This window comes from Chinchilla lanigera, unplaced genomic scaffold, assembly GCF_000276665.1.
Source record: "Chinchilla lanigera isolate Chin_1 unplaced genomic scaffold, ChiLan1.0 scaffold00082, whole genome shotgun sequence".
Lineage (NCBI taxonomy): Eukaryota > Metazoa > Chordata > Mammalia > Rodentia > Chinchillidae > Chinchilla > Chinchilla lanigera.
This window is the reverse complement of record NW_004955483.1, coordinates 1,902,723-1,913,750: the sequence shown is the minus strand read 5'-3', so window position 1 is coordinate 1,913,750 and position 11,028 is coordinate 1,902,723. Positions and strand designations below refer to the sequence as shown.

Genomic DNA, 11,028 nt, shown 5'->3' with positions numbered 1-11,028 from the left:
TAATAATAATAATAATGGGGCAAGGGGATCTAGAAACAGAAGGAAAGAGGCAGGTAGGAAGGGAAAGGAGAATAAAAAAGAATCAAGATGTTATCCACGTACCCACTCCTTTAGGCGGTTGTAAACTTCATGTATGCCAAACATGTACTAGGAAAAGAAGAAAGGAAAAAAACTAAACTATTAGGAAAAAACTAAAACTACTTAAAACACTTTTTAAAATCTCTTCTTAAGAGAAAAGGCCTTTGCAGACTTGCAAGGCCCCAGGGCACACACTTTCCCACTGTGCCTTTAGAGTCCCAGGTCCTCAGTTCCCCAGTGCTCTCAGCCTCCAAGGCTGCGCCCCGACACACCGCCAAGCCTTCTCTGCCAGATTCTTCTACGCCCTCCTCCTTTACAAAATGCACCTTTTCTTTAGATCTCACCATCCTCCTAATGAAAACTTCCCTTTCATGACGATCTCTCCGAGCTACTACCCTATTTTACTCTTTCTGTTTTTGTTTTTCTTTTGTCAAATTTCTTCGTGACCTTATTCCTCCTCTCCACTTCCTAACGCTATTCCCCACTGAAGGGGACCTGGCTCCTTCCCGGCCTGCTGGACCTGTCCTCCCTCCAGCCCACAGCGACCTCCATGTTGGAATTACCGAAGAACCTTGTCGGGGTTGAGCTTACCTGGCCTCCTCAGTGCAGGGCACTGCTCTTCCTGCCCACAGAATTCTCCCTTCTCCGAGTCCCAGATGCCATCTCTCCTGCGACTCCATAGCAATCTTTTGTTTTGTTTTGTTTTTCTTCCTCTTCTGTGGGACCTGAATTGCTGCTGTTTCCAGGCTTCCCTCACCCAGGGCTCTGATCTTATTACACAGCTGGTTTGTTCTATTTGTCCTATTTGTCTCCAGAGATCAAAACCTCCGCAAGTTAAAAGGTGGTGATGGGAGACTTGTTGGAAGTATCCAGAGACATCGCAGAGAAACCAAGCATGGGCTCTCTCCCAGGGCAGACCCTCTTGCTGCCATGGCAACATTAGAGAAGAATGCTGATCCCCTGCTTGGTGTCCTGGTTGTGAGCAATGGAGGATGCTCATTGACCTTCACCGGGTGACAGACATGGGGGACCAGGATGCCTCCCTGACTGCATCTTCCACCTGGGAGGGGCAATAAGGGGTGCAGACCTGGGTTTCTTTCTAAGGTCACTGTTGAGAGTCCCCTCTGCAAGCCCCATCATCTCCAGCCAGCACCCTGGGACATGCAAATCCCCTAGTAGAAATCCAGGATGGGAAGTAGATGTACTGAAGCTTCTGTCCTAGGTCATATTCTGTAATCTGGCTTTTATCAAAGAAACCCCTTCTGGAATTGATAGGAGGTTGTAGTGACTAATAATAACCATCATTCCACCCATTTTCAGGTGGCTCTTACTGTACCTGAAGACCCTGTTGGCAGGGACCTCAAGATATCTCTCCCTACGCAGAAACCGAGGCACTTGAATTCACTCGGGAACCATACCAAGTGATAGTTCTGAAAGGCAAGCACTGTGCTTGCTGCTTTTTACCACCTGAATCTTCGAAGAGCCTCAACCAGAGAGGCACAGTAAAGGTTTAACACGGTCACAAAGGAGCTGTACGTGCCCGACTATCCCATGTCCCCCCAGTGGCAAAGTCATGCACGTAACACTGGCGCTTCAAGCTGGTGGGAATTGTTAAAAAGTGTTGCCACACAGATCTTCAGCATATTTCTTTCTCCAAAATATTAACTAGTTTGATTCTCTAATATCTTTCCATCCTGAATCTAAGTTTCCGTTTCCCCTTCCTGAAAATATGAAAAGACCATTAGCCTCCTCTCCCAGTACAGAGAAGAAATATTCATGTACCATAACTGTTTCACCAAGTGAGTTAATTTCCATATCTGTACTAACTTTAAGAGCAACTGGGTGGGGAAAAATTGGAGTCATTCCTGTGACTCAGTTCCTGGCCTAGGCAGATAAATGCCTTTGATATGAAAAACGAGGCTCTAATGGGTCAGCATTGTTCCGCTGAATGGCAACTGCCACTGAGCTGAGCAGTCAAGAAGAAAGCCAGAAAGGAAGGAGATTCTCTGAATTCACTGTGGCTCTTTTCAGCCTGGGCCTCCCTTCCCATTGGATCCTTGTCCACCTGCTGCCCAGACACTTTTGCAATTCCAGAGTTCTCACTTAAAAATCAATTAAAGAAGCCCAACTTGAAGTTGGTCCCCACCGTGAATTGAGCCTATTCAGTACCCACCCTCCAAGTCTCACCTTCGGCAGTTTTAGTTACCTGTGGACAATTACAGTCCAAAAGCTCCAGAAGTCAACAAACCATAAATTTTAAATTGCTCTTCTGACAGCATGCCAGAATCCCCTGCCACCCTGCCGCATCCTGCCTAGGATGTGAATTATCCCTTTATCCAGTGCACGTGCGACCCACTCCATGGCCATTGAGGGACAGACTGCAGTCACATAACTTTTATTACAATATATTGTTCCTCTATTTTACTCTTATTAACATTAGTCTTTCACTGTGCCAAACTTGTAAATCAAGCCTTATCACGGGTATGTGCATATAAGAAAAATGTAGTCTGAATAGGTTTTAGTGGTTTCCTGTGTGTACCGGGGGTCTGAGTGCATATCCTCAGTAAATAAGGGGTGCCACTGGACCCCCCAAGGAAAACTGCTGACACCTTCCAGCCACCAATGAGCCATCAGTGTTTTCAACTCCCAGGGTACCTACCGGGCTCTGTCCCTCCGGCACTGCTAGGGCAACAAAATACTGTCCTTCTCCTTTAGGAGCCTGCAGCCCAGTGAGGGAGACAGATACAGAGCGAGGAAATGTCAGTAAGGAACAAGCAAGGTGCAATCAGTGTCTCATTTCTCTATATTGGTTCTAACCGTCTTCCCCAAGAACCTTGCCCGATTGGCTCTGTCTTTCCCCATTCTTCCACTTCTCCTCTCTACCTTCAACTTCTTTTCACATTTAAGTATGAGCACATCTCTTCCATTTTGAAAACTACAAAACTATAATTTTTTTCTTTATTCACTATTATTTTCTAGTAATGATTCTGTCTCAACTTTTACAGCCAGCATTTGGAAATATCTCTTCTCTCTACTCTCTCTTCTCCCTGCTTTTTCCTCTCTTCTCTTCTCTCTTTTCTCCCCCTGCTTTTCTTTCCATTCCCTCCGCAGCTCACTCAATATGGACTTTATTCCCTTCATTCCACTGAGAGCTTTCCCCTAAGAAAGTCCTTCACAATGTGCTAGTCAGTGTACCTCCGTCTTCTCTGTCCTTCTCAGCTGTTTGCCACACTTGACAATGATCTGTTTGAAGCCCTCTCCTTTGTGCCTCGCAGAACCGTTCTGTACTCTTCACCCTCCTTCATTCCCCCAACCCCACAGACACCAAGTCCTTTCCCCTCAAAGGGAACACACTGCCCAAGTCCACATTCCTCCTGTCTTAACATCTTACCTGACCTCCTGCCTCCCCTTGGGCCAGCCCTGTCTCCACTTACTTGCAGCATTACAGCTAAATGAGATTTTTAAAATGTCAGAGTTGATTATGTCTTTTCCTTCTTTAAGTGGTTAGTGATTTCCAACATCCGGGATGTAAAGACCAAAGTCCTTGTCAGGATCTGCCATATGCACCCTGACCTGACTGAGCAACATCTCCAGGCCCCCGCTACACCACACTCCCCAGTCCTCCCCAACTGGCCAGCGTGATCTTCCCAAGGCAGTTTTTCTCACATTCCATGGACTTTCTCATTTCATTTGTCCTCTCTCCATGAAATGTGCTCCTTCCCATCTTGCTTGGCTAACTCTCATTACTCAGATTTCAGTTTAAATGCCAAATATTTCACTTAGGAATCTCTGATTGTAACAAAAGAGCACAGAGCATGTAGAACTCTGAATGTTTCTTCTTGTCACTCAACACACTGATTACTTTCTCAGAGCCCACCTTCATCCCTGAACACCCTACGGCTGTTCTAGGGGCCCTGTCCATCTTTTTCATTGTGACTAGGGGTCCTGTCCATCTTTTTCATTGCTGGGTCCCCAAATCCTACCATGGTGCATAATTTCCAAAAGTGTGTTCTTTATTTTTACTTGTTTGTTTGTTGGTGCGGGAAATCAACTCAGGACCTTGCGCTTGCCAGGCAGGCGTGATACCGCTGAGCTATATCCCTGGCCCAAAAATGTGTTCTTTATTTTTAATTGACACATAGTGTATACATGATATACTATGGGATGGAGTATGACATTTTGGTGCATGTTAATAATATGCAAAATGATCAGATCATGGTAATTCAAACTTCCTTTATATTACGTATTCATCATTTACTTGTTTGGGAACATTCAAAATCTTCTCTACTAGCTGTTTTAAAATTTGTTGCCAACCATAGTTACCCTACTATGCTACAGAACTTCAGAATTTTTCCTTCTGGGCTGGGGGTGCAGCTCAGGGGTAAAGCACTTGCCTAGCATATATGAGGCCCCTGGCTTCAGTCCCTAGAACCCCCTCCCATACAAATGCATTCCTTCTACCCAGCACAGAGCATCTTTTTTTCTGCTTTTTTATTTTAAAGAGAAAAGAACAAAAACAAAATAATAAAAACAAAGACATAAATAAAACAACATAAAAACAATACAGAGTTTCAAAACAAGGTGATAGGAAATTAACAATGGTTGCTGTATTATATATTGTTATCTTCAAAGTGGTTTCTCAGATAACCAGATCTAAGCATGTAAGTTTGATCAAACAATTAAATATTAACTATTCCTTTCAATAAACCAGTAGAATTGAGCAGTATAATTACCTTAGCTAAATTGTGTATATATATATATATATATATATATTTTTCCCCTGTCTTCTGTGTTTCTTTTTTCTTTTCCCTCATCCCAGTTGTTCTTTCTTTTTGATCAGTTTATAAATGAATACTCTATGATTTAAGAACAGGTGAAGGAGCTGGGCGTGGTGGTGCACGCCTGTAATCCCAGCACTCGGGAAGCTGAGGCAGAAGGATCGTTGTGAGTTTGAGACCAGCCTGGGCTACAAAGTGCACTCAAGGCCAACCTGAACTGCATAGCGAGACCCTGTCTCAAAAAAGACCAAAAAAAAAGAACAGGTGAAAAGTGACACTAATGCCAGTCTGTAAAATTGAGATGAGGGTTGAGCAAAGCCTATTTTCAAATATCTAATTTGAACAGGAAACTTCATCTAAATCAGAGGGAAGACCATATAGAAAAGTCGGACATTCGTAAAAGTCAGATGTGTTTACAGAAGCAGCTAATGAGGACAGAAAGAGCTTTAACAGAGTTTTTATTCTTGTGTATTATAGAATACAGCAAGAGCTGTACATATAATAGAGTACATACCAGGAGGAAACCTTTATTATATTAGATAAATGCATGTTGCATAATTTTAACTAAGGTATGGCAGGGCAGATACAGAAAATGGCATCTAGGATAAGGCATTTAGAACTAGTTCATCCCTATAAATCAGGCTCGATCTAAAAGAATTGAGGTTTTACAAAATCAAGAATTTGATCTTTGCAATGGAAAAAATCTTCCTAAGTTAAATTGTAGCTGTCTAGAACTGAAAGGGACCTTTTATTGCCAACCAAACCTTGCCACCCTCCCACTCCTATCTTCCCATATTTTATAACATAACTGAGGCTCTAAGCAGTTAGATCTTTTCCCTAAGTTTACATGTCTGCTTAGTGGCAAACCTGGTAATAGAAACCAGATCTTTGTGTCAATCAATCTTGATTCCTTATGATTCTTGATTCCATAAATTCCAGTAAGATTGCACTAAGCAGTGGCCTAGAAAAAAGCTTTCCTGGAAACACTTCTGCTTTCCAGTCTCAGCTCCTGACCCACCCAAATATCATCTCCTGCATAGACAGTAAAGCCTTTGGAGGCTGCCAACCCCCCTGCACTTTCCCTTCACAACCCACATGACTATAAGTTTTAGGGATCAATGACAGGAGTAGCTGGAAAACTTTGAGGAGCTCCTTGAAATGAAAGCCTATTCTAAAGCAAGAGAACAACACATGCGTATATGGAAATACACTGTATGTGTTACAGCATTTATACAATTAATGCACGTGAATAAAAAAGAAGTATAAAAATACTCATTCCTTGAGGAGTCTTACGAAAACACAATGTAAACTGTTTAGCTTTTGCCAAATGCAAATAAGCAGTGAAAACAAAATTCTCCCAACAAAAAATATAAACACTTCACCATAGTGAAGATGGACAGAAACCTGGAACTTCCCTCCCTGTTGGCTTTCCTCTTGATCCAGGAAGAAACATGACCACCCAGCTCAGTGGCAGTTGCCATGAAAAAGAAGAGTGCTGGCCCACTGGAGCCCCATTTTTTCATATCAAAGGCATTTATCTTCACAGGCCAGACACGGAGTCACAGTAAACAAGTAACACTATATTATCTGTCCTCTTTGAACTCTGCAAATCTGTCTCAACACTGTCATAGGATATCTGGGAAACATCCTGTATTAGGAAAAAATGACTAAAGATGATCTAATAAAATTCCATTCCCAGGTAAATATCCAAAAGAAAGAAAAGCAAAGACTCAAATTGATGCTGATACACCAATATTTATAGTGCAATATCCAAAAACAAAAACAGTCCAAATTTATATCAACAGACAAATAAACACAATGTGACATATATAGAATGAAATATTATTCAGCTATAAAGAATATGAAGTTCTAAGATATGTCTTACTGTGGATACAGTAATATTATGCTAAATGAAATAAGTTTACCACAAAGGATACATACTGTATAATTCCCCTTATATGAGGTACTTAAATACTCAAATGCTTTGTCCAGCACAATTCTCGATGTCCTGTGGTGAGGATGGTGCAGGATGAAGAAAAGGAGACAAGAGTTAGAATGCAGACAGGTAAGGTCAGGTGGAGCCCTCTCTCCTGATGGGAGAAAAGGAGCTGCCTAAAGACTGCAGTACATGTATTTATACATGCAGCAGGTTGATGTCATTTGAAACCCCTTTGCCTAACAACTTGTTTGCCTGGCTCACCTTGCCCCCCCCCCCCGCAAGTTCTTGGAGCTGGAGCAGCTTCTTCATGTGGCTCGCCTTGGTCACTCCATGTTCTCGGGGCTGACCTTGCTTTAGCCCCACATATGTGATTGATCTCCAGCTTCAGCCACTCCACACAGTCATGGGGTCAAAGGACAATAGAGATTATATTGACTTAAGGGAGAAGGTAATGAAGAGATACTGATTAAGGTAGACAGGCTTTCTGTTTGAGATGATAAAGAATTTCTGGAGAAAGATAGTTGTGGTGGTTACAGAACTTTACAAATAAACACTTAAAATGGTTAGATGGTAAATTTTAAGGTATATATATATGTATAAATTTTTTTAAAACACAATTAAACAAAGTACTCAATAACTTCTTGTTCCAGTCAAGGTGAAACAGTCTCATTTCTCCAAGATTCTCCCTTGTATAACTGAAAAATGTCAAAGAAACCAGGCATGATGGCACACACCTATAATCCCAGCACTCCGGGAAGCTGAGGCAGGAGGATCACAAATTCAAGCTCAGGTTGGGCAATTTAACTGCTTATTGAGACCCTGTTTCAAAATTTAAAAAACAAAAATAGATAAATAAAACATAGAAAAGGATAGGGATGTAGCTCAGTATAAAGGCTCTGGGTTCCATCCCTAGTACTAAATAAATAAATACAGAGCATACAAATCAAGATTGAATCCTAAAGCATGTTCAACGAACCCACGAGAAATTACAAAAAACAGCTGGCTGTTTTGGCACATGCCTGTATTCCCAGGAGGTGGGAGGCTGAGGCAGGAGGATTGCAGCAAGTTCAAGGCCAGCCTGAGCTACATAATGATACCTTGTCTCAAAAAGAAAACAAAAACAAAACAAAAAGTGTTACAAAAAGAGAAAACCCAAGGAAACAAACAAAAATGGCAAATAATATATACACTGACAGTTACTTCAAGTGCAAAATGGTCAGGCCTGTAATCCTAGCTACTAGAGAGGCTGAGGCAGGAGAATCACAAATTTGAGGTTAACCTTGGAAACTTAGCAAGACTTTATCTCAAAATAAAAAAGGGTTGGGGAGGTGGCTTGGTACTCTCTGCGTTCAGTCCCCTGTACTGCAGAAAAAAAAAAAAAAAGATGGGAATTGGCAGAGGTAATAAAAATAAAATATGATCCAACAATCTATCTAAAGGAAATTACATCGAATTACAGCAAAGGAAAGGTTTTTGGAAGCAAAAGAATAGAAAAACGTAATCCATTCAGCCATGCATACCTTAATCAAAAAAGAGTCTTACCAATATCTTTTCTTTGGATAAATGCCCAGTAGTGGATATTTATTTGGTAGATCTATTTCTAGGTTTTCTTCTTTTCTTTTTTAGTTTAAAGATTAAAAAAACTAACAAAACAACAATGAAGACAAAATCAAAACAACACAAAAACAATACATGACCTCAAAACAAAATGACAGGAATTAACAATGGTTACTACATTACGTATTGTTATCTTCAATGAAGTTGCTCAGTCCACCAGATGTAAGAATGTAAGACTTATCAAACAATCAAAGACAGTAACAAGTAATAAAAAAAAAAGAAACCATTGGAAATGATGCAGAGCTTCACCATACAAGATGGTTCTTATACTGCATATTGTTGTTTTCAGATCAGTTGTTCTGATTACCAGATTCTGCTCAAATAGGAAGGAGCAAGTGGGATGAAGTAGGGAGAGGAAAAAGAAAGAAGGAAGAGAAAAAAATATGTATATATATACACAGGATAGATAGGATAATTATACTACTAATATCTGTTGGTTTATTTCTAGTTTTTTGAGAAGTACCATACTGATTTCCATGATGGCTATACTAATTTACATTCCCATCAAAAATGTAGAAGAGTTCCCCTTTATCTTCAACTTCACCAGAAATTTTTGTATAATTTTTTTGTAATAGCCATTTGAACTGGGGCAACAGAATATCTCGTTTTGAATTGCATTTGACTGATGATTAGTGATATTGAGTGAATTTTCATACACTTACTAGCCACTTATACATATTTTTGAGAAATATCTATTCAGATCATTTGCCATTTTTAAATTAAATTGTTTGGCTTTTGCTTTGTGTCCTTTCAGTTCCTTATGTATTCTTCATATTGAGCCCTTGTTGGAGGAATAGTTGGCAAATATTTTTCCATTCTGTAGATTGTGTCTTTACTTTGTTGATTGTTTTCTTTGCTGTGCAAAGATTTTTAGTTTGATGTACATAATCCCATTTATTAAGCTCTGTTTTTGTTGCCTTGCTTTTGGGGTAAAATTTTTAAAGTCTTTGCCCAGACCAATGTCCTAAAGTGTTTCCCCAGTGTTTTTTATTTCATAGCATTAGATCTTACATTGAAGTCTTTTATCCATTTTGAATTGATTTTTGTATATAATGAGAGATAAGGGTTTAATTTAACCATCTTGATCTCATTGTTGCTCATGGTAGACATGCACTGACTTACTACATTATAACCTGTGTATGTGTATAATTATTATATGTCAAAAATAATTTTTTCAAAATACTAGGATTTGGCTACCTTAATATCAATGTAATCTGTAATAATTAATTTTAACTCATTAACTCTAAATTTTTTGTGGATAGAGAAACATAAATAGTTAAGGCTAAATGAATTGCTGATGTTGTTTTCCAAAGAGTCCAACACTAATAAAGCACATTATTCAGTTTCCTTCTTAATAAGATGCCAGTGTCCTCTTCCTACGAGCCATAGGGATTGGGAGTGCTGAGCAACAGACATCCTCATCATGTTCTCTTTCTCCATTATGACACATCTGTCATACTGACTCACGAAAGCTTGCAATGCTGAGCTCAACAGTGTGTAAGTACACAGGTCAAATAACCTAATGCTGAACCTCAATCTTCTAGATAAAGAAGAGCAAATAAAGCCCAAAGCTTGTATGAGAGAGGAAATTATTCAGATCATTGCAGAAATTAATGCAATGGAGACTAAGAAAATAATAATCAGTGAATCAAAGAGTTGGTTCTTTGAAAGATTAAATAAAATTGACAAACACTTACCCAACCTTATCTAAAAAAAAAGGAAAGAAAGGACTCAAATCAATGCAATTAGGAATGAAAAGAGTGAAATCACAACAGATCCTGTGGAAACCCAGAAGAGCATCAATACCCACTTTGAGAACCTCTATTCTAAAGATGGAAAACAGAAGAAATAGATTCCTAGACATATATGAATTACCAAAGCTGAACCAAGAAGATATAAAACTCCTAAATAAACCAATATCAGTCAGTGAAATTGAAGAGGTAATTAAAAACCTACCAACAAAGAAAAGCCCATGCCCTAGTGGATTCACTGCTGGCTTCTACAAGAAATTTAGATACTCTACATAATCAGAGAAACTTCTCTAGTAACATACTATAGAAATGATCCCTGAAAGTATATCCTTTACAAGAAATTTAGAGAAGACCTAGTGTCACTACTTTTCAAACTCTGTAATATAATGGAAAGGGAAGCAATACTCTCAAATTCATTCCTGGAATCAAGCATTACCCTGATACCAAAACCAAAGAAGAATCCACCCAAAAAAGACAACTACAAGCCAATCTCCCTAATAAATATAGATGCAAAAATCCTCAGTGAGGTACTGGCTAACAGAATGCAACAAATCATCAAGAAGATTATACACCTCAACCAAGTAGGGTTCATCCCAGGGACGAAGGAATGTCCAATATATGTAAATCGACAAATGTAACACACCATATTAACAGAGCCAAGGACAAAAATCGTATCATTTCAATACATGCAGAAAAAACATTTGACAAATCCAGCAGCCATTCGTGATAAAAACCCTACAGAAAATTGGAATAAATTGTTTTTATCTCAATATAACAAAAGCTATTTATGACAAACCAACAGCCAACATTATGCTACATGGACAAACACTGAAAGCTTTCACTCTAAAATCAGGAACAAGACAGG

The 11,028-nt window shown here is 39.6% G+C and overlaps 1 protein-coding gene across 5 annotated transcripts in view; it reads right to left on the bottom strand.

The window, feature by feature from the left end:
- LOC102005144 (cytidine monophosphate-N-acetylneuraminic acid hydroxylase) overlaps positions 1–11,028 on the bottom strand; it is a 188,869-nt gene that overhangs the window by 111,506 nt on the left and 66,335 nt on the right. Inside the window, exon 1 of one of the 5 annotated variants that reach the window (XM_005403351.2) lies at positions 670–848. The exons of 1 other annotated variant lie outside the window; for it this stretch is intronic. In XM_005403351.2, the coding sequence (XP_005403408.1) occupies positions 670–758 (89 nt within the window). In that variant the 5' untranslated portion in view covers positions 759–848. Of the gene's footprint in view, positions 1–669; positions 849–11,028 lie in introns of those variants that run through there. 3 more of the 5 variants (XM_005403352.2, XM_013503837.1, XM_013503835.1) reach the window with 3 other exon arrangements.